This window comes from Hippopotamus amphibius, chromosome 1 (assembly GCF_030028045.1).
Source record: "Hippopotamus amphibius kiboko isolate mHipAmp2 chromosome 1, mHipAmp2.hap2, whole genome shotgun sequence".
NCBI lineage: Eukaryota > Metazoa > Chordata > Mammalia > Artiodactyla > Hippopotamidae > Hippopotamus > Hippopotamus amphibius.
In genome coordinates this window covers 82,329,211-82,354,338 of record NC_080186.1, presented here as the reverse complement: position 1 = coordinate 82,354,338, position 25,128 = coordinate 82,329,211, and the positions used below count along the sequence as shown (strand labels likewise).

The 25,128-nt window shown below is 39.9% G+C and overlaps 1 protein-coding gene across 1 annotated transcript; it reads left to right on the top strand.

Moving 5' to 3' along the window:
• Nucleotides 1-764: 764 nt before the first annotated feature.
• Nucleotides 765-13,149, top strand: DNTTIP2 (deoxynucleotidyltransferase terminal interacting protein 2). The gene is made up of 7 exons (XM_057717889.1): nucleotides 765-899; nucleotides 1,818-3,454; nucleotides 4,818-4,956; nucleotides 7,950-8,045; nucleotides 9,292-9,456; nucleotides 11,000-11,109; nucleotides 12,870-13,149. The coding sequence occupies exons 1-7, from the start codon at nucleotides 828-830 to the stop codon at nucleotides 12,961-12,963; spliced, it is 2,313 nt and encodes a 770-aa protein (XP_057573872.1). The 5' UTR covers nucleotides 765-827; the 3' UTR covers nucleotides 12,964-13,149.
• Nucleotides 13,150-25,128: the final 11,979 nt, after the last annotated feature.

Below are 25,128 nucleotides of genomic sequence, written 5' to 3'. Positions count from 1 at the left end.
CTGAAAATTCAGTACTTTGTGACTTTAAGAAAAAAAAAAATTGGTTTTCTTAAGTAAGGGAGAAAAGATTTGATGAGGCACTTATTCTCATTTCCAACGCCTGTATACTTCTTCAATCTCTTTGCATTACCCTCAAACATATCCTAGCTCTCCACCTTTTATCTAAAAGAAGGAGCTTCTCTTGATTCTAGTCATTCTCTTCTCTTTTCACTGCAAAAACTTTTTTTTATCTCTCTCCTTTACTATTTAACATTTCTTCTATTCTGCTTATTCCCAATTCCAACTCATCACCTCACCTTTAAATTATAATAGCTTCCTAACTAGTCTCCAAATTCCTGGGCATTTAACATATGTATCTTTTACCCCACCCAAGTCTTTAAATTTTATTTACAGGTAACTTCACAAGTAATACAAAAGTATATGATTTTTTTTAAGATGTTATAAATAATGCAAACGTCTCCTTCGGCCATACCCAAGGTTACATTAAGACCTCTGCTGAACAAATGAGAGGATGGACATAGAGGGGTAGATGATGCTAATTTTCCAATTCATTCGTGTGTAAGGGGGACGAGGGCCGCGGGCCACTGCGGGAAGGTCTCTCCCTGCACAAGGCTGGTCTGCCTTCTACTGCACTGTAGTGACCATTAACACCCGTGCCCTTGCGGATTCCCGGAGCCACTGCCTTGGCCTAGGTCAGAGGGGCGGAGGCGGTACGAGACTCTCTCGAGTTCCGGCATTCTCGCGGGAAAGCGCGAGTGAGTCGCTTCTCTGACGCACTTCCGGGGCGCGGAAGCAGAAGGAGGCCGCTGCGGCCGCACGCCTGAAAGATGGTTGTTACTAGGTCCGCGCGGCCTCAGGCCGGGATCCAAGCTACGTCAGTTGAAAGCTCCTGGCAGAAGGTAGGAGATCGCAAGGCTCTGTCATTTCTCCTCACTGTTTCGCAGACCGGTGCTCAGGGAGGTGGGCGGTTCAGGGGTCTCGCGCAGCCTGGGGAGGAGCGGCAGAAAAGCCGGAACTGGCTGCGCTCAATTGTGTACCAGGCTCCGCGCTAAGCCTGTAGCTTCCTCTTCAGACCTCACCAGGGTCTTTTAAGGTAATGCTTGGCGAGGAATAGAGTAGGTAACTTGCTTTGCGCTGTTCAGGTCCGTAATGCAGATGCACAGCTCAGGCCCTTTAACATTACTGCTAACACCGTGCTAAAGAGGATTAATTTCGGCCACCAAGCGTGAGCCTAATTAGTTGGATTGGAGAAGGCACCATTTTCACGTGGGAAGACTGGCTGTGCCCCGACAGCGCCTGCTTCTGGCGTGGGGAGGGCTTGCGATGACGCCACCTAGTAATTCAGTGGCGTTAGTCGTCCGCTGCCTCTGATGCTGCGATGAAGGGAACGGAACATTAATTCACTTAGGAATGAAAAGGTAAGGACAGGACCGAGTCCATCGGTGTGTTCCTAAACACATCTTTGCTTCTTCCGTCTTTTCCTGTATGTGTTTCGGAATGTAGGTCCACCTAGCATATGTGATTTTGAGTGGAGAAAATTTTCTTTTTCAGTTATTCATTTTGTTCCCTAAAGTCAGATCCAGGACTTAGGTGACGCTGGTGAACCAGGGCCTGCAAATGAACAATCAGATCCAGTATTGAAGTATTGATTTTTTTTTTAATTGTGGGTGATGATGGCTGTTGTATTGTTTTGCATTAATGTTGTTTACTGAGTATTTTAGTGCCCTCTTAAAATTTGCTTTTGAGGGGAGTGCCTCATTCACTTTACCCTTGTCCCAGCCCTACCTAAATTACAATGTATTTTCACTGGCTTACAGAATTCTGCTGCCACAAGAATTCAAGCTCATCCAAAAGACAGGAAGGAATCTCAATCTGACGACCCAAGTACTACTGAATTTCAGATCACTAGGGAACAAAGTCCAGCTTCTAAAACCAGGAAGAGGAAGAACGAAACTACAGGCTCATTACCAGAAATGAACAAACCTTCTACTGATGGAGAGATCTCTGAAGCAGAGTCAAACTGTTCTTCTGTGTCTGAGGCTCAGGATCCCATTGTAAGGGTAACTAGGAGAAGACAGATCTTAGTTGCAGGCACCCCAGTTTCCAGTGTAAGGAAAAAGCTGAAAATAACTCCAGTAAAGGAGTCTCATACTGAAGAAGAAGTCTCTGAAGCAGAATCGCATGTTTCAGGTATTTCTAGAATTGTGCTTCCCACAGAAATAACAAAAAGAACCAGAAGAAGTAAGGCTAAATTCCAAACAGCTCCAAACCAAGAATCCCATGTGGAAGCTATTTCTGATGCTGAGTCATCATGCTCAGATATTTCTTCATATTCTGGAATTGCAACTAGGAGAACAACAAGGAGTATGCAGAGGAAATTACAGGCAGAAACTGAGAATGATACTGAGGTTGTACCAGGAAATGAAAAGCAAATTATAAATACACCTGTGAATTTGGATTCAGATACCAGACGAACTTCTTCTCGTTTATTAGCAAGATCACTTTCTCAGATAAATAAGCCAGATTTCTCTAATAATGAAATTTATAATGACCCTGAAAATGATTCCTTCTTTGAAAATTCAGAAGAAAAGCTAATAGTACAAAAACAGCGACGTTTGAATATAAGAGAAGAGAAACAAGACAATGTTTCACTTCTTAAAGAAATAATAAAGCAGAATTGTAAGAGTTTAAATGAAAAAGCCAAAGGAATAATAGATGAGGGAAAAGAAATTAATGAGAAAAATTCTCAGCTGGAGAGTCTTTCTGAACCTCAGGTCTCTAGCCTGCAGCAGTTAGTTTCTCAAAGGCATTCAACCCCTGAAAGTAACAAAACCACATCAAAGTCCTCAAATCTGGACTGTGAAGCTGTAATGAAATCGTTAGCTCAGACATTTGCAGTTGTGGAAGTGGACAGATGGAATGAAGAGGGAAAGAGCTCCATAAAAACAAGTGACTGGACGGAACTTGGTGATGGTGGTGATAGCGATGAAGGAGAGTGCACAGTTACAGGTGTTAGCGAAGACACGCGCAAAGAAAGGGATGTAGATTTTGAGTGTAATACCAACCTATGTAAACTTGAGCTCAACACATCTCAGGATAAAGATGACTCTGTTTTATTAGTTCTCAGCAGTGATGAAAGCCAGCAGTCTGAAAACAGTGAGGATGAAGAGGACACTGTGTGTTTTGTTGAAAATAGTGGTAAAAAAGAGTCATTAAATGGAAACTCAGAAAATGTATCAGGTGACAATGCATTGTTTGTAATTGACACAACTCCTGGATTGAGTGCTGATAAAAATTTTTACTTGGATGAGGAAGAGAAGGCAAGTGAGGTCGCCACTGAGGAAGAAAGGGAAGAGGAAGAAGACAGTGAAGAAGAACCATCAGATGGTGACACAAGTAAAGATAATGATTTTAGTGATGAAGACAGCTTACTAAATAGCACAAAATCTAAACTGTAAGTTTTTATTTTTTTAAGTAAATTTTTGTTACATGTTTGAATAGCTGAATTACCATAAAAATATTACAAAGCATAGAAACTGAAAAAAACTACTGCTTTGGGTTTTCTTTATGGAAGAGCTTTTTAATCCAGCATTTCCCTTGTTTATGTGGGTACCTTTGTTAGTCATTTTTCCCACCAATGAGAGCTAAAGGTACTCCGTTTGGTGGTATATTAAAAATCATCTGTTAAGGTTTTCTTGTGTGATTATTAAGAGCAACATATAAAAGGGAAGGGAGGTAACTTGGTTTTTTCTACATGTTGATTGTAGAGAAATTGAAAAATAGAGGAACACATGAGAAAAATAATAACCTATAATCCCATCTATCACCCATTAAAAAGTACTCTTTGGGAGCTATTTCTTTGGTTTCTTTTGTTCTGTTTTTCAAATTTGTTTTTCCTAGGCATACGCCCTTGGTGGCAGTGTATCTACTGGAAATACAGGTATCCTTGGTCAGGACCTATACATTAACAGATGCCCGGGCATCATTCTAAACCAGTGAAATCTCGGAGGCTAGTCTCAGGTGTACTTATTTTTTTAAAAGCCACACACCCCCCTCCCCAGGATAATTGTAATGTACACTGAGGGTTGAGAATCCCTGCCAAGGCACCACAGTTGAGTGATTTCACTTTCCAGTAGAGGTTGATAATCAAAACTTTTAGCTGCTCAGTTTATATGAATAATTAGGGAAGAAACTGACTCTAAGTCCAAGTGTACTTGCTTATAAAAAGGACTCTTCAGTAATATGTAAAGTAGAAATTCTCCTTACATACCTACAGCAGGAGCCCAAGTCAACTGCAGAAGATTCTGATTTGGTGGATCTGGGGTATGACAGTTATATATTTTTTTGAGCTCCATTGGAAAATACAGATCCTCATTGTTTAAAACTCACTGATTTAGAGGCACTACTCAGTGCCCTTAAATTACCCAGAAAAACATTACAAGTTTGGATAACTTAGAAGTTCGGAGTAGAAGACCCTGTCTTTCTCATTGGCTCTCGAGATGGAAGTATATGGACATATATTAACTCACTACCTGTACATGAAGTTGAGCTAAATTGCTGGATATATTTCTTCCTCTTTTCTGTAATTCTTTCTTTATAAAATCCCTATATGAGGTCTGTTGGCGTATAACATGGCCTTAATCCTCTTTTAAGAAAATCTGGGAAATAAATTTGGATGTGCTTCCAAAAGGCTTAATTCATTATTCATTTCATAATGTTCTTCTAAATGAAAATAGTCTCAGTTGTTTCCATTTTGAATTACTAAATGATGTGAAGATCATTTCTGAATCACTTAAAAGTGATCATTTCTCTTTCAGTCTGAAGTTGACTAGCAGCAGCATAGATCCTGGTCTGAATATTAAGCAGTTGGGTGGTTTGTATATTAATTTTAATGCAGACAAGCTACAGTTGAACAAGAGAATCCTAACACAGATCAAGGAGAAAAAGAAAAATGAGGTAAGCTACACAAAGTATCCCACTGATTTTCATAGAACTAACCAGTCACTTCTAAAAATGGTTAGTCCTTGGTAAGAGACTAATTTTCCTACAGTGAAACCACATTAGCCTACTGTTCTCCTTTTTTCCCTCTTTCCAGGACAGTCATTTATTCTTTTTTATTACAGAGTCCCAGCTATAAGAGATGAGACTTGAAAATTAAAGTAATACAGGATCCGTGTTTCTCTTCTTGCAACCACCAGTTATAGTCCCAGGGGTTGTGTTTCCTTTTCTTGCTATTCTTTTAGTTCTTAACTGCTTTGGACTCTGTTGAAAATATGAAAGCTGAGTGCCCACTAACCCCACAAGGAAAAAGAGCACATGTGTGCGTAGACATAAAATTGTAGGTATATTTTCAGAAGGAAATTACAGGTTAGGTAACCTCATCCAAACTCTCAGTTTCGGCTGCCACTTTGAATGGTTTTGTCCCAGATCTGTAATATCAATACTTTCTAGCCTACGTCTTTAAATCCAGGTGCCTATTTGTTCATTCAGATGTGCTCAGGCACTTGACTTTGCTAATTGTCCTTCTCTTCCCTACCTAAGCCAGCTCCTCCTTTTGTATTTATCCTGGTTAATGACACCAAAATCTGTTTCCCTTTTGCAGTCAATAACGAAGCCTAGGGGACGGTGCTTATATACTTTCTACTCTGCTCCCTCCTTTCCACCCCACTGTCACTGGCTAGTGACATCTATTTTATTTTTCATCTAGACTACTGTAGTGGCCTCCTTAATCTTCTTCAAGCCATCTTCCGTGGTCTTGCTAGAGTTCTCTTTCTCAAAACACAGATCTGAACATGATATTCTGTTTAAGTCCTGTAGTGGTTCCTCAGAGCCTTCAAGGTGGCTCTGTTTCTCTAGCTCTGACTGTCCACCTGCTGTGTTCTTACTGTAGGTTCCTGAACACCCTGCTCTATCCCAGGCCAGTGCAGAGATCATAGATCACTACCTTTAGGAACCACTCTTTGACCCTAGTCCTTACCCCTGCCTTCTCTCTGCTTCTGCAACACCCAGTATAGATCTAAGTGATTATTGATCATGTGGTATTCATTGTTATTTTACTGTCTTTTATCTTTGTATTCCTGAAACAGGATTTCTCAATCTCAGTAAAACTAATGTTTGGGGTTGGATCGTTCTTTGTTGTGGGAAGATGTCCTGTGCATTGTAGGATGTTTAGCCCCATCCCTCAGCACTACCCTGTAGGTGCCAGTAGCACCCATCTCTACCAGAGCAACCCCCACCCCCACCTCAAAATGTCTTCAGATATTGCCAGTTGCTCTCAGTTGAGAACCAACCTAAACCCTACTCTGGTACTTGACACACAACCAGCTCTCTTTAATTATTTAATTATTAAATCTATTAATAATCATAATATATAATTTAATTATTAAATCTGTTAATTATAATATATAATAATTTGATTATTAAATCTATTAAATAAATATCATGCTGTCTTTGATAGCAAAGTCTAGACTGCTACTGTGCTACACAGCAACTTCTAGTCCTGAACCTGAATTGAGGATTTCTGAATTGATGATTTATTTCTAAATTGATTATTTCAAATGTTATTGACCAAATTAATATTTGCTGTATTCCTGTGAACTGCTTTGAGGGCCAAGGAGCAGTCATCTTTAGTTCTTGTACTGAGGAAATGACTAATTACCCTGAGGTTCCTTTTAGTCACATATACAGTATTGACGGTATTTCGTCACCCTAGGCAAATAACAAAGAAATGCAGAAGACACTTAGGAAATGATGAGCAAATTTGACTACATAAAATTTTAAAACTTACGCAAATAAAAACACCTTAAAGACAAGTAAAAGACCATAGGTTAATACTACTAAGATACAAAATACATTTCTACAAATTAATAGGAACACAAGTCTGTATAAAAATTAAAAAGAACCCCCCAAAAATACAGGCATTCCACAGAAGAAGACTTATATTGCAGTATACAGCTAATAAATACACAAAAAGATGATCAACAGCAAATGGAAACACTCATCAAGTAACACTGACAGAACACAAACAGATAATCTCCAGTGTTGGCTATGTAAAGAAAATGGTACTGATTAACTCTTGGTAGGAGTTTATACTACTTGGATGCAAGGCAGTTTAATAGTACCTGTCAAAATTTAAATGACACATTTTGGAATCCGTTTTACAGAAATAATCACAAATGTGCAGAGATGATGTTTACGGTGTTTAATGGAGAAAAGTTAAATGGAGACTATTAAACTAAAAAGAAGAAAAATTGTGTATAGCAGCTATTAAAAAGAACGAAGATGACCTTTGTATGAATTGACATTGAAAGAGCATCTTTGATATGTTGTTGGGTTGCAAAAAGCATGTTTGCTTGATGGCTTGATTTCACTGGTATACCGTAAAAAGCATACGTTGTTTAATCAAAGTCTGTACTGCTGTTCTTAGTCTAGCTGATCTCCTGAGATCACAGAAAGCTGTTTTACCACCATCAGAAGAACTTATTAAAGCCTAGTCAGGTTTTTTCCCAGGGAGTTTAGGAACTCTATGGCATTGTTCCTGTTGTCAGGTTTTTTCCCAGGGAGTTTAGGAACTCTATGGTATTGTTCCTGTTGTCTTTATTTTCCAGTTGGTTGGTACAGGTGGCTGGTTGCAAACCAATGACATGAAAGTGGACACATTAATGTATATCTGGTGTGTACAGATTCAGATTAGAAAAAGAAATTTGAGTTGAATATTGATTTTTACAGATTCCCTAAGATAATCCTTCATTTTGTCTCCTAAAGCATTTTTATTTTGATATAATTTACAAATTTAAGAACACAGTTTTGCAGTAGTCTGTCTGTCCATAAAGAAGGTTAATATAGCTGAAGTAGTCTTCGGTGTGGGAGATTGTTTCCTTTATAAGGCAAAAATGTCAAAAAAAATGACATTCTGACATTATTTTAAAACCAATGTAATATTTTTGTAGCTTTTGCAGAAAGCCGTCATTACTCCTGATTTTGAAAAAAACTACTGTGTCCCACCATATAGTGAATCAAAGTATAAACTTCAGAAAAAACGCAGAGTAAGTACAGTGACTCATTATTTAGAATGTTTAATGTGTTTGACTATGTATGTTCAGCTTATCTGACATGATTGTACAATTAAAATATGTTTCCAAAGAAAACTATCATAGATATCTAAGAGCCCATAAAATACGGTTCCATAAACAGCATTTCGTGTGGATTTTCACAGAGTGAAAGTGCACCAAGTGGTGCATGTAGATACAGCTCCTATTTTTCCTTTTATTAAGAACAGTGGCAGCCAGCAGATGAGGTCACTGTCCACACCACACCTCTTGGCTTATAGGTACTGTTCACAGAAGGCTGGGAGCTCTGTTGCAGGCTCTTGTAGGGAACTGAATTTAACCAGCTAAAAACACTGGCCTATTTAGTCTGCCAAATGAGTGCATAGAAACTGTTTTCTTTAGTAAAATACAGGGGACTACTTCCATTTCAGCTAGTAAGCATAAAGAAATTATGGAGAGAGCTTAGAGGAAATTTGAGGATGGTGCTCCAGTAATGTCACTAACATGACCGGAGCACCCTGGCACATGGTAAACACTCCAATATTTGTTGTGTTAATGAACAAAAATTAAAATTAAGCAAATAACTTGCTAGGAGTTTTCAAAAGAAATTGAAAGGTTTTTGAATTTTAGAAATAATACAAATTTCTGGACTTGTTGGAATGAGTAACTTTCTGAGACAACTAGGTGACTGAGTAAAAGTGTTAATGTTCACATAAAAACATTTTTACTTCTGGAGCTTTTATACATTTCATCTTGTGGAGGGTATTCTAGACAATAAAAATTGAAGCTGTGGGTTATTCTCCAAGTCAGCAGTTCTTACTAAGATACAAAGTAAATTTTAAGGAGCCCTCATTTATGAAACTGATAGTGCTGTGCCTAATTTATCAGAGAAATCACTTTTTGTTATCTAGTGGTTCTATGAAAGTGACTCTGGAGATTAATACATACATTCCTGTAAAGTAACATTCATTTTAATAAATTTATTTATTTATTTATTGGCTGCTCTGGGTCTTCATTGCTGCACATGGGCACAGGGCTACTCTTTGTGGTGCACAGGGTTCTCATTGTGGTGAGCACAGGCTCTGGGCACATGGGCTTAACTACCGTGCCACCAGGGAAGTCCCACCTTACTTGTTTTTAATTCATGAAATTTTCTTTATAATTTTAGAGGAAAAAAGGTATAGTTTATACACTGCTTATTAAAATTAGAATTTTCTAATTGTTCCTGAAATTTGAATTTCAGCAAGAGCGACAAAAAACTGCAGGTGATGGCTGGTTTGGTATGAAAGCTCCAGAACTGACAGATGAACTGAAAAATGATCTCAAAGCACTAAAGATGAGAGCTGGCATGGACCCAAAAAGGTTTTACAAGAAAAATGATAGAGATGGCTTCCCCAAGTACTTCCAGGTATGAAGCAAACAGAATAATGGTACTGATGTTCTAAGGATTTTAGTTTGGAAAGCACTATGGTGATTTGTTTACTCTTAAGTGAATATTTGCAGTACACATCTGCTCAGGCCATATAATAATAGCCAGAACTCAATTCAGACAGCTACCCGCTTGTAACGGCTTTCCATATAGAAAGACGGTGTTCCAAACAGTAACTAGTTTGTAGATCAGCTCTCTGAAAATTACAAAACCTATGGGATGGGTATACCATATATAAGCAGTATTAGCCTAAGAGCAAGACTCCTTGCAGGATGGGGCAGGAAAGAGGGACTGATTTACACCAAACTCTTCTGTTTTCCCCAAGGTTCTTTATTCTGAAAATAGAAGTTGGTTTCCGAAGTGTTTTCAGATGACAGTCTGATTGATTCACCCTCTGATAGCTCTCAGGTTCATTTTGTTCTTGACTACCTTTCTTGTCACTCATGGATTACTGTAATGGTCCTTTGCCTCCAGGTCTGCTCTCCTTTTGGTCCATCCTCTACATTGTAGCCAGTCATCTTTTCTTTAAAAAATAGCAGTCTGTCTTATGATACACCTCTGCTCAATGATATCAAGATACTCAATGGTACCTCAATGATTCTTTATAACCTATAGGATAGAGTCTGTACCCTTTAATGTAGCCCTTCACAATGTGCACCCAAACCAGCCCACCAACCCTTGTTTTGGTCACATAGTCCTCTTAAGTACAAACACACTCAGCTACTCAGTCTTCTCAGGATATGTACAGACTAGTCTAGTCATTCTGACTTCACAAGGGTTTGGCCCTGCCATGTTTGATTGGTGAAATTTTACCCATACAAATCCAAGCTAAAATGTTGTCCTTTGTGAAAGAAACCTTCTTCACCTCCATTAGGTAGAACTGGCCACTTAGTTTTCAGAGCATCTGGTGTTTTTGTCCAGCATAATATTAGGTCATGCTTTAATTTTTTAGTTGCGTATCTTTGGATCGTCTTTAAGACTCTGGCCCCCTCACTGGCAGGGACCAGATATTTATCTTTGTTTCCCTAACACCTAGCACAGTGCTTGGCACATAGTAGATGTAAATTTTACTTGGTTGAACATATGAACAAATGCAGAGTGGTCAGTAAGAAGGTTCTAAGCTGGCAGCAGTTATGATAACCTAGGAGATCAAATAGGTATGTGGTAGAATGTATGTGTGAATTTTGTTAAATTGGAAAACTAAAACTAAAAAGACTATTTTTATCTGTCCCACTTTTCCTCTATTTAGACTATTCATCAAGAATCTACTGTCTAGCATTTATATAAAAGGAATTTTGGTTTTACTGTAAACGCTAATGAAGAAATGTCATTAGTAGGACCCAGTACAGATTGAATACGTGATTTTTTTTTAAGAAATGGCAAAACTAACTTTAATATTGGTAGAATGTAAGCTGTGTTTTCCATTCCTTTCTATAAATATACTTTGTTAGAACGACCCTGAGATATGAAAGCAACTTGGCCTTCAGGTATTGCATGACTTATTTCAATCACTCATTAATAGATTGGAACCGTTGTTGACAATCCAGCTGACTTCTACCACTCACGAGTTCCCAAGAAACAAAGGAAGAGAACTATTGTGGAGGAACTGCTGGCTGATTCTGAGTTCAGAAGGTAAAGGAATTTATGTTTCACTTTATAATATGGGTGCTTTCCTTTAGAATATGCATAAACTTTAAATTCAAGATAATTTGTAAATGCTTTAGCAGTGTTTCTCAGCCGCACTACTGTATTTTTTGGATGGATTAATTCTTCACTGGGGGGACTGTCCTATCCATCGCAGGATCTTTAACAGCCTCCCTGGCGTCTGCCCACCAGATGCCGATAGTGCACTCCCCTCCCCTCCGATTCATGACACTCAAAAATGTCTTGAAGCATTTTCAGGTGTCGCCTGTGGGGCATAAGCATTCCCAATTTAGAACCACTGCTTTAGAGGGAAGCGTGGGAGTCTTTGGCTGACTACAGAAGAATGAACCCACAAAGGAGACTGGGAAAGGACAGCCAGGAAGGCATGAACAAAACCAGGAGAGCACAGTGTCGTAGAAGTCCAGGAGAGAGCGTTACAGGCAGGTGTAAGCCAGAGGGAGTGGTTAACAGGAATAAGTGTTGCTGAGAACTCAGATGAGGTAAGAACTAAAAACTTCCTCTGGGTTTAGTACATGGAGGTCACAGTAGCCTTGGCAGAAGGAGTTTTTAGGGGAGTGATGGGGAGGAAACCAGACTAGAGGGTACTTGAAAGTGAGTTGAAAAAATAAGAGGTAACTCTCTGAAGAAGTCTGGTTGTCAGCAAGACGAGAGAGGCACAGCTAGTGGATGGAGTTGGATATTTTTTTTCCCTGAGATGTGGGCAATTTGGGTATGTTTTAAATATCCTTGAAGCAGGTATGTGTATCATATAGATTTAAAAGCATACCTCACATAGAAAAACCTCTGCTGAATTTCCAGATTGGTTTAATAGCAAAAGTGAAAATATTTATCAAGGGTTTTTAAAATGGTATAATATATAGACATGGAAAACAAACTTAACTCAAGTGTTATGTAAACTATTTAATGAGTCTGGTTAATGGTGAAAATTTTAAAAATAAGCAATGCTCTTTTCTCACTTCATTTCTCTCTCGGAAATCTCATCCCCATAGAGTTGTATGAATCTATATGCTGTTGACTTTCAATGTATATGTCTAGTCTGGATTTCTCCTGAGTCCAGATTCACATAACCAGCTGCTGCCTCATGGGTATCTCACAAGCCCCTCTAAGAGCTAACGTGGGGTCTCCTGACCTCATCCTCCCTGTACACTCTATAGTCCTCTCCCAGTGTTCTGTATCTTATGACCAAATGGCATCACCCTCCATCCATTAGGGCAAGTCTGATACCTCCTTCTCCTTTCAGTCCCATGTTCAAACTGTCAGAGTCCCTCTTATTTTCCTATCATCTCTCAAGCCTGTCTCTTTCTATCCCCACAGAAGTGTGTGGTACAAGATGATTGAGTTTCTGCTTTCCTAAAATTGACCTACATTTTGTAACCTTTGTGGTGGCAGTCTCAGAAATTACAGCATGGGTCTCTAGTGACTGAAAGTTTTCAAAGGCCTCCCTTTACCATTACCAGTTTTTTTTTCTTTTTTCTTACTCTGAGGGTGGGGACTGTGGCTGGCTGGTTCACTGCGCTGTCCCCAATGCCTAGTATGGCTTCTTACACATGGTAGAACTTACTTAGTGCAGATGTGATGAACAGATAGTGAAAAGACAAAAAAAAAAAATTGAGATTTGGAAGTACTTCCCTATTGCCGCCACCCCTGCCCCCACCAAAAGGTTACATTAACTTCTAATGTCTGGTGTATCATACTTTAGAACTTAAAGATTTGGTTTTTCTTTTTAGATATAACCGAAGGAAGTACTCAGAGATTATGGCTGAAAAGACAGCAAATGCAGCAGGAAAGAAGTTTCGAAAGAAGAAGAAATTTCGCAATTAAGATTCACCAAGCAAATCACAATATTTTACATCTCCCCTTTATTTATTTACTAAAGATATTTTGAAAACTAACATGACCATCACAAATTAACACAGACTGGCCCTGTTTATATACAGGGATTTCGCTTTGGAAAAAGTTGATTTGAGTCACATGCCCCTTGGAATAAAAATAGGTGTGTCTACAAAAGATGCGTGCGTGCTTAGACCCTTTGAGGAGGAAAAAAAGGAAAAGAACTTTAATCATTTAACATTTTTGTAAAGTTTTCAACATTTGGTTAAAGAAAATTAAAAACATTTAGAAAATATAAAGTTTGCTAACATTCAAAAATTTTAGTCATATGATCAAAGATATATAAGCAATATTGTAATTGTGTAGAGGGGAGATGGTACCCTGCTGTCAGTTGGACATTCAAGTCCAAAAAAATTGGTGAAGCTGGGATACAAAGATCTTGTTGTCAGTATAAAAGTCACAGTTAAAACAAAGAAATGTTCAAAGTATTCTTGGAGCATATGTATGTTAGTATATGACCAAAGAACTAAATAAAGCTATAAAAGGACTTAAAACATTGACTGCTTGGAAAGGTTGGGTTGAAGGTAGAAGCTATTTTCCTTCCTTAGCAACTGAAACAGGAGGAAAGATAGATTTTATTCAGATTCAATGCTCTGTTCCAGTGACATAGTATTAATATAATTTTAACTTGGCCAGGAGGTAAAGTGGCCCAGCTTATCATCTCCAGTGGCAGAAATATACATCCTGGCTAAGCACCTCACAACACCCAAGGAGTGTTGGTCATTTCTATTCATGCTTCTTGGTGGGTTACTGCTTCCTTTATGTCATTATTAACGGGACCTCTATTTTCTAGCATACTGCTTTCTTGGGATTTCAGTAAATAAGAAATCTCCTATTTTGTGTTTACTGCTTGGGATTATAAGCAGCCTAGTAATAAAACTAACAATGACTAACTAACCATTCATAGGTGGAGTTAGTGAAGCATCTGTATCTGTTCTCCTATAGAAAAGCTTTTAATCCAAGAGTTTGCCTTCTGGGTAAAATAAGGACCTGCTATGAGAGAATTAAGTATCAAAACAAGAAGTAATTTACCCTTTACACATTCTTCCAGACAGTAGACACTGTTACAACATTTCTTCAACTCATGCTACTATGCTGTAAGAACACTCAAAGCTGTCAATCCTTTTGTATGATGTTTCTCTGCGCAAGTGAGGACTTACCCAGTTTTTTCGCAGGCTCAAGGTATGAGTCAACATTTTATCTGTTCATAATTTTTATGATGGTTTCTGACTACTGAATGCTAGAATAGGTTGAATTATTTGGTACTTCAAAACTGCAGTTGTGACAAATACTTGGGACATTATAGTGCAGTTTACAGGGAAAACAAGATTGGAGACCTCTAATCCTTCCCACACAGAGCAGCGTTAGAGCTCTCTGAAAGCAGTGATGAAGAAAGAGAACTGAACCTAGGCACCAAGTCCAGCTCTCCCTAACCCACCTTAGAGGTGCTTACAGTACACGTTTTGAGTACAGCTGACCCTTAAACAACACGGGGGTTAGGGGCGCTGACCCCTACACGGTTGAAAGACAGAAACCTTACAGTAGGCCCTGTGTATCCACGGTTCTGCATCTGAGAACCAACTGTTCCACTGCTTGTAGATCATGTAGTATCAATACCTGAGTATGGATTTACTGAAGAAAATCTGTATTTAAGTGGACCTGCCCAGTTTAAACCTGTATTGTCCAAGGGTCAACTGTATTATAGTTACATTTTAACATACTCTTTTTGTCTCCATTGATCCTTTATTTTATATGTATTTTTGTAAGCCACATAAATAACTTGGAACAAAGCAGAGAGTTATTAACAAATGTAAAATACCTTATTCAGTGAAATAAACTGGAATGCTTCAACTAAAAATCATTTAAAGTCACCTCTATTAACATTTACTTTAAGGAATTAAAACTGGTAAGATGCATAGTAGCTTCATCTCAAATGTGATCTTCACAAATTTATTTTAAATCTTCAAAACTGAGTATCAGAATATAATGAGGTAAAGGTCAGAAGGATGTCTTAGTGCTCCCAGCTTTCTACAAAAATCTATATTTGAATAATGGATGTATTTGTCTTGTTTTTTAAGCAAAGCAACTGTTGAGAAACAGGTTTAGTGACTTTGGCTTATGTCACTAAACTCAGTGATTGGAACTATTTTAAGGCTTAATGACTATCAGAAGTAACTTCTCAACTGAAAAGCATTAAAAAGCGTACAGAGTACTGATACAGTGTGTTAATGAAAGGAGGGCCTTCAGAGTACCTTAAGATCTTGAAAGATTTCTGAAATGGTTTTCAAGACAGCTTATTTAAAAAAAAAAAAAAAAAGCCTACAAAGCTAGTTTTTTGGGGTTTGGGGTTTTTTCTTTTGTTTTCTGAAGTGAGGAAATTAGGGAAAGGAAAATGAAGATGGAAGAAATTAGAAAACTAACAGTTGATCAAAGCAGGCTCTGAGCTTCCTAGCATCTAACACAAAAGTCAGCTCTGTGTTCAGTGTTCTGCCATAAGATAACAACTGCTTTAGAGAAACACCATTATACCTATTTTTTTAAGACCTGAGCAAATGTCGCATGGGTCTCATAACAAGGATGTCAGACTACAGGCCAGGCTTAGCTGTCTAGAGGATAAAATCTTCCTTTTAAAAGGAAGAAAGGCTCTATAGAAACATTTAATGAAACTTTTCAGCAATTGGGATAAATTCAAGGGGTCCCACTCTTAGAAATAGCAAAATATAAGAAGACATCCCATGAAAAAATTTTTCAATACCCTTTCTGGAATGTGTGCAGGTGCTCATTCAATTCAGTCTCTCAAGCAATGACACATACTGTTCAGAATAACTACCTGCAATATCTTACTGAAATCATTCAGTTAGGATTGAAACAAGATGATTTACAAGTTCCCCAAGCATCTGCCAGAATGTAAAATTCAGGTCTTACTGTTACACAATTTAAAAGTGAAGAAGGAATGCTTTCAATTTCTAATAGCGTCCCAGAAGCAGGGTCAGTAGCATGACCTGTAATTAAATGTCTTAAGCAGATCAGTGTTTTATCAAAGAATTGGAATGTCTCAAAAACTATGAAATGTGAATATAGATAACAGTGGAGGAGGTTCTGAAATGCAGACGGTTATCAATAAACACCGAACACCAACTGTGAGAAAGGCAAAACTATCCTAGGTTCAGGTGTTCATTCCAGTTATCACTGCACAACATGCTGCCCCAGGACTCAGTGATTCAAAACAACCACTGTTTTATTACATCTCATGATTCAGTGGGTCAGGGCTTGGCTAGGTGATTTGTGCTCTACATGGTATCAAATAAGGTTGCTTGCTGAGCAGATCTGGAAGGCCTAAGACATTCCCTGACATGCCTGACACCTTGTAATGTTTTCTCTTAAAAGTATGATGACAATTGAAATTTATCTTCAGTTTAACAGTAGTATAGCATAGAAATTGCTATAAAACCAAAACATGACCCACACATTTTGTGTGGCACTTTATAGTATTTAGGAAGTCCTGTTCTTCCCCACCTGCCTCCTTGCTAGTCACCCTGAGGGAAGAAGAGTTGCTAACCAGATTGAAGTGAGCCCAAGATAGTCATTGGGCTATATTCTTACAAATGAAAAGGGATGCTGTATTAACAGGTCAGAAACCATCTGCAGTCAGTCACTTTTGCCCTATTCGGGGGCAGGCCTTTCATGTTCTCTTCCAAACGAGGTGGGAAATTAGACTTGGGGCCTTCCTGAGCCAAGCTTTCTCTGAATGGTAGGGGATTATAGATACTTAAGTCTTTCAGCCGTGGCTTACCTGAGAAGTCCTGCAGTGTGGGTGCTCTTCTAAAGCTATTACATGAGTGGTATACTTTCTTTTCCATTGGCTCATCTTCCTTATGGTTACAACCTCCTTGGCAGGATTGCAAAGCAGGAACTGGTAGGATCCAGGCACCAAAATCCTGACCTCAAACCCTATGCAACGTACTAAAGTTCTGAGGTCTTGTTCATTAAGGGAAGAAAAATGAAATATGGACATGAAAACTATGGTTAAATTTAGTCCAAGTATTATATGAATTTTAGCTCTCATATGCAGTGAGGAATACTATAACTTTGAGAGGTGTTCCTCCACCTCTTTAGATGGTAGGAAAGAAATATATGCACGCAGTCATCTATATGAAAAAAAATCTGTGAAGTTTTGTTCAGTCCCTCCCCTCCTACATCTACTCCTCCACCCCCACAACTCAGGGAAGTTCACAGGAGAAATGTACTGAAACGAGAACAAAAACAAGGTACACATTGTAGTTAATAAAATTTTTCTATATCTTAAAGTATTATCAGGAAGACTTATCTTTTCCCCTTAAATGTATGTGTATACAGATTTTTATATGTGTGTACACATACCCACCACAGTGGCTGGCTATGAGACAATGAGTTAGCAGAAAAGGCCATGGCTTAATTCTGTAATGTGAAGCTCATCAAGACCTTGGCTGATTTATCTGTAACATCCACCCTTCCAGCCAAATCTGCCCTTCTACCCACCTTCAACTGTCAGCTACCCTCACCTACCAGGAGAGGTGTGCATGTCAAATAAAGTGAGATGAAAAGATCAACTGGCCCAGTGCCTCTCCCCATGCTTTGGTGAGTGCTAGATGAATCATGACCTAAACCCTTTTCACATCTTGTACCTGACTGTAGTCCTTTAGGGTTGACTCCTGGTTTTTCCCTTAGTGAAAATCACTATCCTGATTTAGCCAAAGGCATCTGATTCAAGATGAGCCTGCAGTTCCTTCAAGCTCAGTCTCATCAATTCTAGTTACCCTTATTTCCACTCCACCTCAGTAAATCATCATGGATTTAGACTCATTACTTGAAACTGTTCAATGGTCAAGATTCTGAACTCTGACTACCCCAATCGTTATCCTGTTAGCCTTCCCTCCAGTTCCCTCTAACCCAAACTTGACTGCACTTTGGAATTATTTGAGGTGGCTCCAAAAGTACTGATGTCTGGGCCCCACATCCAAAGATTGTAAACTCATGATCTCAATCTTTGAGCCCCTCTCATTCTCCCAATACTCCACCCCCAACAGGATACATTTTCCTCCCTCATCAATCTGGATCCATTGGTCAACATTTCTTTGTATATCCCACTAGTCGTCTTTTTTGTTTGTTTTGTTACTCTCACCTGCCACTCCCTGCCAAGGAAACCCCCACTATTCCTTCTATGACCTCACCTGTCTAGAAAAACTATTCCTCCATGCATCTAGCTGCTATATTCAATAGCTTTTTCCTCTGTCTTCATCTCTTCTGGCCAGGAAATGTTATTTGACACTACTGACCTTTCCTTCTTGAAGCTCCAGCTGCTCTTGGCTCCTGCAGGAAAATGAACTTCCTGCTTCTCCTAGCTCTCTTTTTCCCTTCACTGGTATTCTCACTCTACCCACTGCTTGCTGGTCTCCCATAATGCCTGCCCTCTTATCATCTTCTGCTACACTGTCTAACTTGAATGTCTTGTCCTTGCTCTCACCTCTCTGCAGAAGACTCCAAAGTCTCCATCCTTACATCTCTACACCTTTGCTCCAGATGCACATTTCCTATTATCTGTGATACACCCATCCATGTATCGTGAAGTCATCTCAAACTCAACATATCTAGAACCAGATACATCATCTTTCTGAGATGAGTAAGTGCGTGTTTAGCACCGTTCCTGGCACGTGACAGGTACTCAAAGGGAAGCTACTATTTCCTGTTCTTCATCTTCCCCATTGGGGAAGTCTTCCTAAAACAGTTTTAATGATGCCTTCCTACTTCTTTACCTTCTATGGCCCACCTCTGCCTAACAAAACATGAGGAAACCCCTACATTCAAGATCTGACATTCAAGACTCAATAAAATGACACCATGGGTTATATTCATCCTTCCCCTGCTCATGCTCCAAACTTCATTTGTGCTGGTCATCTGCCTATTTCGCTGCTCTGCTCTGGACTACAGGAAATGACATTTCCCAGATGCCAAATGATTTTGCAGTGAGACACTGGCCTAAGACAAGGGCAGGAAAAGGAAGAAGCCGGGGTACTTCCTTCTCTGCCTTGGGTTGGGTTGCAGCTCTGCCATTTCCCAGCTCCCACCAGGCAACCCCCCACCATCGGATACCCCAGCATTCTGGGTTCTGGTAACACCATCTCCTGCCATTGTCCCCTAAGCACTAGCAGTGATAGAGGTTTCCTACTGTTGCTATTTCTTGGTTGCCTACACTTTCATCACCTGTGTGACAATTCCCCATATTAAATTCTCTGAAGTGATGCGTCTTTCTGCCTAGACCCTACCGATAGATTTCAGCCAAACCAAAGTAGTTGATATTGTTTGGTCAGTCAACATATACCATGTTCTATGCATGCCAGCTACTGTGCTGGATACAGAGAGTTTTCACCTGTTATCCTTGTTCGTATGGTTAACTCCACCTAAAATATTTTCCTTGCCTCCAGCCCACCTAACAAAATACTACTGACCTTTCAAGTCCATTCAACCAGAAGTCTGAGCATCTACTCTGTGCGAGGCAATGTGCCAGGTGCTGGGGGTGCCCAGAAAAGGAATGAGACCATCCCAGGTATCACTGAGCTGACACTCTGCATTTCTTCATAAAATATTCTTTCAGACTTTTTCCCCACCGATATGTACATTCTTGAAATTACCATTTGACTGTGCTTATTTTTACTTTGTTTTTAATAAATGCTATATAGCACTTACTAAGTGCCAGGCACTGTTCTAAGGACTTACAAATACAACTTATTTTATGTAACCATAATGTATGTATGTACATATGAAACATATACACATATATAACAATTTAGATAGGCTTTAGGTAAACCTAGGAGGTAGGTGCTACTATTATCCTCATTTTATGAATGAAGAAACCAAGGCACAGAGAGGTTAAGTAACCTGCCCTAATGTCACAGAGCTAGTATGATGTATAACTCTATCACACTTTCATTTTAGCCTTGCACTATAGCTATCTGCATACCTATTTTAGCATCATGAGCAGAAACTGCTGAATTTTTTCCCTTTTTTTTTTTTAATAAATTTATTTCCTTATTGGCTGTTGGGTCTTCGTTGCTGCACACGGGCTTTGTCTAGTTGCGGCGAGTAGGGGCACCTCTTCATTGTGGTGTACAGGCTCCTCATTTCCGTGGCTTCTCTTGTTGCAGAGCACGGGCTCTAGGCATGTGGGCTTCAGTAGTTGCGGCACATGGCCTAAACAGTTGTGGCTCACGGGCTCTAAAGCGCAGGCTCAACAGTTGTGGCACACAGGCTTAGTTGCTCTGCGGCATGTGGGATCTTCCTGGAGCAGGGATCAAACCCGTGTCCGCTGCATTGGCAGGTGGATTCTTAACCACTGCGCCAATGATTAAGTCCTTTTCCCTTTCTTTTACAGTTACAGAACACATGGTTTTTAGCTGGGAATGTGTCCACCTTGGGGGAAAAAAAAAAGCTAAGATTCCTACTTTTCCATGGGATGTGAGGGAACGTGGTATGTGCAACTTCTGGGAGGTGTCCTTCAAAGAAGGGTGAGCTTGGAATGGGGCTCTGTCCCTTCATCTTCTCCCAACTAGTATGCCGACCTGATGGCAAGGCCAGCAGCAATCATCTTGGACTATGAAGTGGAACCTGCATTTTGAAGATGGAAGAATAAAGGAGCCTGGGTCTCATGATCAAGCAGCTGCCATTCCCTGGACTTTCACATGAGAGACAAAGAAACCTCTATCTTGCCAAATCCACTACTGAATCTACTGTCACTCGGAGCCAAAACCAACCCTAAGTAATGGAATCACGAATCCATGACTCCCTGTCCCTCACTAGGATGGACTCTGTAAGAAAATGTACTCTATCTCACTCATCTTTGTATTTCTTTCAAATATGGTTCCTTGCAGAAAGCCACTACTCAAAAAAAAAAAAAATATATATATATATATAGAGAGAGAGAGAGAGAGAATAGAAGGTGGATGAAGTTGTAAAATATTTTTAAAATGCTGATGGATATAGAAAGCCCCAGATCAAGAGGAAGCTGCTAACTCATATATGTAGAATCTAAAAAAAAGGTACTGATGAACCCAGTGACAGGGCAAGCATAAAGATGCAAATGTAGAGAATGAACTTGAGGACATGGGGTGGGGGGCGAAGGAGAGGTTGCGACGAAGTGAGAGAGTAGCACTGAATATATACACCACCAAATGTGAAACAGATAGCTAGCGGGAAGCTGCTGCATAAAACAGGGAGATGAACTCAAGGATGGGTGATAACTTAGAGGGGTGGGATAGGGAGGGTGGGAGGGAGTTCTGGGAGGGAGGGGATATGGGGATATATGTATAAACACTGATATGTATAAACAAAGCTGATCCACTTTGTTGTACAGCAAAAACTGGCACAACAGTGTAAAGCAATTATATTCCAATAAAGAGCTTAAAAAAAAAAAAAAAAAAAGAGGAAGCTGAAATGAAAACACCCCTAGCCCCTGGTCTTTAGAGTCTGTATTGGCTATAGGTGGCACTAAGATGGGAATGTCTCCACCTTTGGGGCAGCTCCCCCTTTGTGAATACCTTCCTGGAATCTTGGGTGTGTGAGGTAGAGCAGTGAAAGAGGACACAAAGGAAATCAGTCCTCAAACATGAACACCTACAATTTTCCCTTCTCTACCTTCCTGATTTTTACCTCTGCGCTCTTCCTACCTGCCTCAGAAGAGCAGGCATTTTTCCATCATGTGTAGGCTAATCCTTTCACATTACCCCCATAACATCTTTGCACCTTAACTTGCTCATCTGTAAAATGGGGATAACTCATACTTCTTAGGATCGGAGGCAGAATTAAACAGCAAGGGTTAAATAAAGTGCTGGCACAAAGCAGGTGTTTAGAAAAATGTGAGATGTCTTCCTTTTCCTCTTGACTCCATTCTCCTCAAGAGGAAACTTGCTCCATCAGTTCTTGAAGACAATGCTTTCTTCTTCTGGTTTTCTTCCTACCTCTCTGACTACCCTCTTTGTTCTCTTTGAAGAACTCATTCTTTTTTTTTTTTTTTTTTTTTGTAAAGACATCTTAATATGAGAACCTTTATTTATTTATTGGCTGTGTTGTGTCTTTATTGCTACACACGGGCTTTCTCTAGTTGCAGCAAGCAGGGGCTACTCTTCATTGTGATGCGTGGGCTCCTCACTGCGGTGGCTTCTCTTGTTGAGAGGCACAGGTTCTAGGCACATGGGCTTCAGTAGTTGTGGCACATGGGCTCAATAGTTGTGGCTCACAGGCTCTAGAGTGCAGGCTCAATAGCTGCAGTGCATGGGCTTAGTTGCTCCGTGGCATGTGGGATCTTCCTGGGGGAGGGATTGAACCCGTGTCCCCTGCATTGGCAGGCAGATTCTTAACCACTGCACCACCTAGGAAGTCCTTAAGAACTCATTCTTTGCCTATCCTTCAACTGTCTGTGCTCTGGGTTTCTGTCTTTAACCCTCATCTCTCCTTACTCAATCTACACTCTCCCTGCATGATCTCACCTGTGTCCAGAGCTTTAAGTGTCACCTATAGATGAATAAATTTTAAATCTCAAGCCTAGATCAATCTCCTGAGCTCCGGACCTTTCCTTCTTTTCCTTCCTCCTCTCTCTACATACCTATTTTCCCTTAGTTCTTTCATTCAATAAATATTTATTGAGAGCTTGCCATGTGCTTGGCATTGACTATTAACTGCCAACTGCACACCTTCTCCAGGATGTTCCAAGAAGACCTCTAGCTCAACACATACAAATATGAACTTAGTTTTCCCCCAAACCCACTTCTCTCTCCTTCATGACTGTTTCAGCATCCACCCATCTGCCCTAATTAGAAATGGGAGTCTTTTCTGACTGTTCCCCCCTCTCCTCTATATACATCCCTTAATTCATCAAGTCCCATCAATTTGGCCTCCTTTAATCTCTCTCCAATTTGTATACTTACCCCTCCCCAACCACCTCCCTAGTTCCAGCCTTCATCATTTTCTTACCTAGATGACCTTAAATGCCCTGAACTGGTTGTAGAACCTCCTGCCTTGTGCTATTCTAACCTGGAGTCCACAACGTGGACAGAGGGGTGATACAGAACACACGTCCAAACCCACAGCTCACATCATAGTCAATGATGAAAAGCTGAAAGCATTCCCTCTAAGATCAGGAAAAGACAAGGATGCCCACTCTCTCCACTTTACTTCAACATGGTTTTGGAAGTCCTAGACAAGCAATCAGAGGAGAAAAAAAAAGGAAATAAAAGAAATCCAATTGGAAAGGAAGAAATAAGATTGTCATTGCTTGCAGATGACAAGATACTATACATAGAAAATCCTAAAGGTGCCACCAGAAAACTATTAAAGCTCATCAATGAATTCAGTAAAGTTGCAGGATACACAATATACAGAAACCTGTTGCATTTCTACACACTAACAATGAAATATCAGAAAGAGAAATTCAGGAAACAATCCCACTTACCATCACATCAAAAAGAATAAGATACCTAGGAATAAACCTACCTAAGGAATCAAAAGACCTGTACTCTGAAAACTATAAGAAACTGATTAAAGAAACTAAAGACCACACAAACAGATGCAAAGATATAGCATGTTCTTGGACTGGAAGAATCAATACTGTTGAAATGACCACTACCCAAGGCAAACTACAGATTCAACACAATCCCTATTAAATTATCAATAGCATTTTTCACAGATCTGGAACAAAAAATTTTAAAATTTGTAGGAAACACAGAAGACCTCAAATAGCCAAAATAATCTTGAGAAAGAACAGGGCTGGAGGAATCATGCTCCCTGACTTTAGACTATATCACAAAGCTACAGTCATCAAAACAGTATGATACTGACACAAAAACAGATACCTAGCTCAATGGAACAGGACAGGACTTCCCTGGTGGTGCAGTGGTTAAGAATCTGCGTGTCAATGCGGGGGACATGGATTTGATCCCTGGTCCAGGAAGATCCCACATGCTGCAGAACAACTAAGCCCGTGTGCCACAACTACTGAGACCAAGCACCACAACTACTGAAGCCTGCACATCCTAGAGCCCGCATGCTGCAACTATTGAGCCCACACGCCACAACTACTGAAGCCCATGCATCTAGAGCCCATGCTCTACAACAAGAGAAGCCACCACACAGAGAAGGCCGCTCACTGCAATGAAGAGTAGCACCTGCTTACCACAATTAGAGAGAAAGCCCACATGCAACAAAGACCCAACCCAATGCAGCCAAAAAAAAAAAAAAAAAAACCATAAAAGGAATAGGATAGAAAGCCCAGAAATAAAATCCATGCACTTATGGTCAAAGTTACTCTACAACAAAGGCAGCAAGAATAATCAATGGACAAAAGACAGTCTCTTCAATAAGTGGTGCTGGCACCTAAATGTCCACAGACAGATGAATGATGGATAAAGAAAATCTGGCACATATATACAATGGAATATTATTCAGCCACAAAAAGGAACGAAACTGAGTTATTTGCAGTGAGGTGGATGGACCTAGAGTCTGTCACACAGAGTGAAGTAAATCAGAAAGAGAAAAACAAATACCGTATGCTAACGCATATATATGGAATCTGGAAAAATGGTATTGATGAACCTAGAGACAGGGCAGGAATAAAGATGCAGGCATAGAGAACAGATTTGAGGACACAGAGGGGGAAGGGGAGGCTGGGACGTATTGAGAGAGCAGCAAGGACATGTATACACTACCAAATGTAAAACAGCTAGCGGGAAGCTGCTGCATAGCACAGGGAGATTAGCTTGGTGATTTGTGAGGAACTAGAGGGGTGGGATGGAGAGAATGGGAGGGAGGCTCAAAAGGGAGGGGATATGGGGATATATGTATAAATATAGTTGATTCACTCTGTTGTACAACAGAAACTAACACAACACTGTAAAGCAATTATACTCCAATAAAGATGCATTAAGAGGGAAAAAAGATGGCGGCGAAGTAGAGAGACGTGGAGTGCATCCCTCTCCACAGATGCATTGGGAATGCACGGAAGGACACAGTCATTCCCACAGAGAACCAGCTGAACACCAGCAGACGGCCTCGGACACCGGAAAGGGCTGC